Source organism: Mustela nigripes, unplaced genomic scaffold (genome assembly GCF_022355385.1).
Source record: "Mustela nigripes isolate SB6536 unplaced genomic scaffold, MUSNIG.SB6536 HiC_scaffold_14740, whole genome shotgun sequence".
In the NCBI taxonomy this organism is placed as follows: domain Eukaryota; kingdom Metazoa; phylum Chordata; class Mammalia; order Carnivora; family Mustelidae; genus Mustela; species Mustela nigripes.
This window is the reverse complement of record NW_026754146.1, coordinates 1-1,297: the sequence shown is the minus strand read 5'-3', so window position 1 is coordinate 1,297 and position 1,297 is coordinate 1. Positions and strand designations below refer to the sequence as shown.

Sequence of the window (1,297 nt, the reverse complement as noted above, 5' to 3'; positions counted from 1 at the left end):
TCAGATTCAAGAAATTCAGACATACTTGCTTTTGTTCGTTTTGGTCTACACATAAGAATATGTGTGATAGGTGTTCTCTTTACTGGTCCATTGGGACTAAAAGCAAATCCAGGATGGCGATGAATATCCTGAGGATTTCCGGCATAGGAGCCATCATAACACTTGTTGATAGAAACATCTATCCTAGCACCTTTCGGATGATAAACATAATTGAAGATAAATCTGCTGTGGCAGAGTTTCAGATGCTTGAGTAAACTATAAAGTTTGCGGCAGTTCAGAGTACACCATGGGCAATGTAGATCATCTCTTGCTTCCGTCTGTTGTCTTGTATTGTTGTTATAAAGGAACTGATAAAATATTCTTAATTTTTGTCGATTTTCACTTGAAGTATCTTTTTCTTTTCTTGTTTGTAGGTCTGTATTAAATGATTCTTTAACAGCTATAGTCTGAGTAGGTTTAACTGAACCAGGCTTGTTTTCTTGATGAAGACTCTCTGAATTTCTAGTGGCAAGAGGCTTGGCAATAGGAGCTGTAGATTTGTCATTGGTTTCTCCTGTCCAACGAAGAGTGAACTGCAATGTAGGTCCCTGAGAAAATGTTTCAAATGGAGGTAGCCTCTTCCCATCAAGAATAGTCTCCCATGTTGCTCTTTTCTTGCTTATTGGACATTCTTCCATTTCCTGCATGGCTACTTCATATTCCCCATCTAAAAGCTGTAAGCACCTGTTTTTATCAAATACTGTCATTTGTGCAACAAATGTCTTTTCCCCATCTTCACGATTTCGTTTTCTTCTGGCTGGAAGTTCTTCATTGACATCAATATTTTCATTGGTTTCTCCATTAATCATTCCATTAAACTCTCTTCTTCCTGGACGAGTCACTCTAAATAGCAATGAGTAAGACTTCACCATATGGCTGTTACTGGGTTCAAATTCATTACTGGAAACTGCAAGGGACGGGAAATTTCCAGGTTTTGTTTGATTGAGATCAGGATTCAAAGGCACCTGCTTTTTACCTGTAGGAACTTGCCTTATTGGACAACTTACATCCTTTCTTTTTTTGTGGCTATCTTTCACAAGCAGGACTTCCAAGGTAACAGAATTTTGTTCATTTTCTGAGTTTTGTGATGGCTTATCATTTTTGTGGAAGAAACCAGTAAATGTAAGCTGCAGATGGGCTGACAAGCTATGAGATTCTTGCTCTCCTTTCATTTTCTCTACTTTTGATAACATATCATCAACTTTTTTTTTTCATATGAATAATCATTGTTTATTATTAGGACTTTGTAGTGTAGCAT

At 37.2% G+C, this 1,297-nt stretch overlaps 1 protein-coding gene across 1 annotated transcript; it reads right to left on the bottom strand.

Annotated features, from left to right (window-relative positions):
* Positions 1-5: 5 nt before the first annotated feature.
* Positions 6-1,240, bottom strand: LOC132009337 (polycomb protein SUZ12-like; the record flags this gene model as incomplete). The annotated part of the gene is made up of 1 exon (XM_059387579.1): positions 6-1,240. A coding segment is annotated over one exon (1,235 nt), but the record flags the coding sequence as incomplete, so codon positions are not given.
* Between the last annotated feature and the right edge of the window lie 57 nt (positions 1,241-1,297).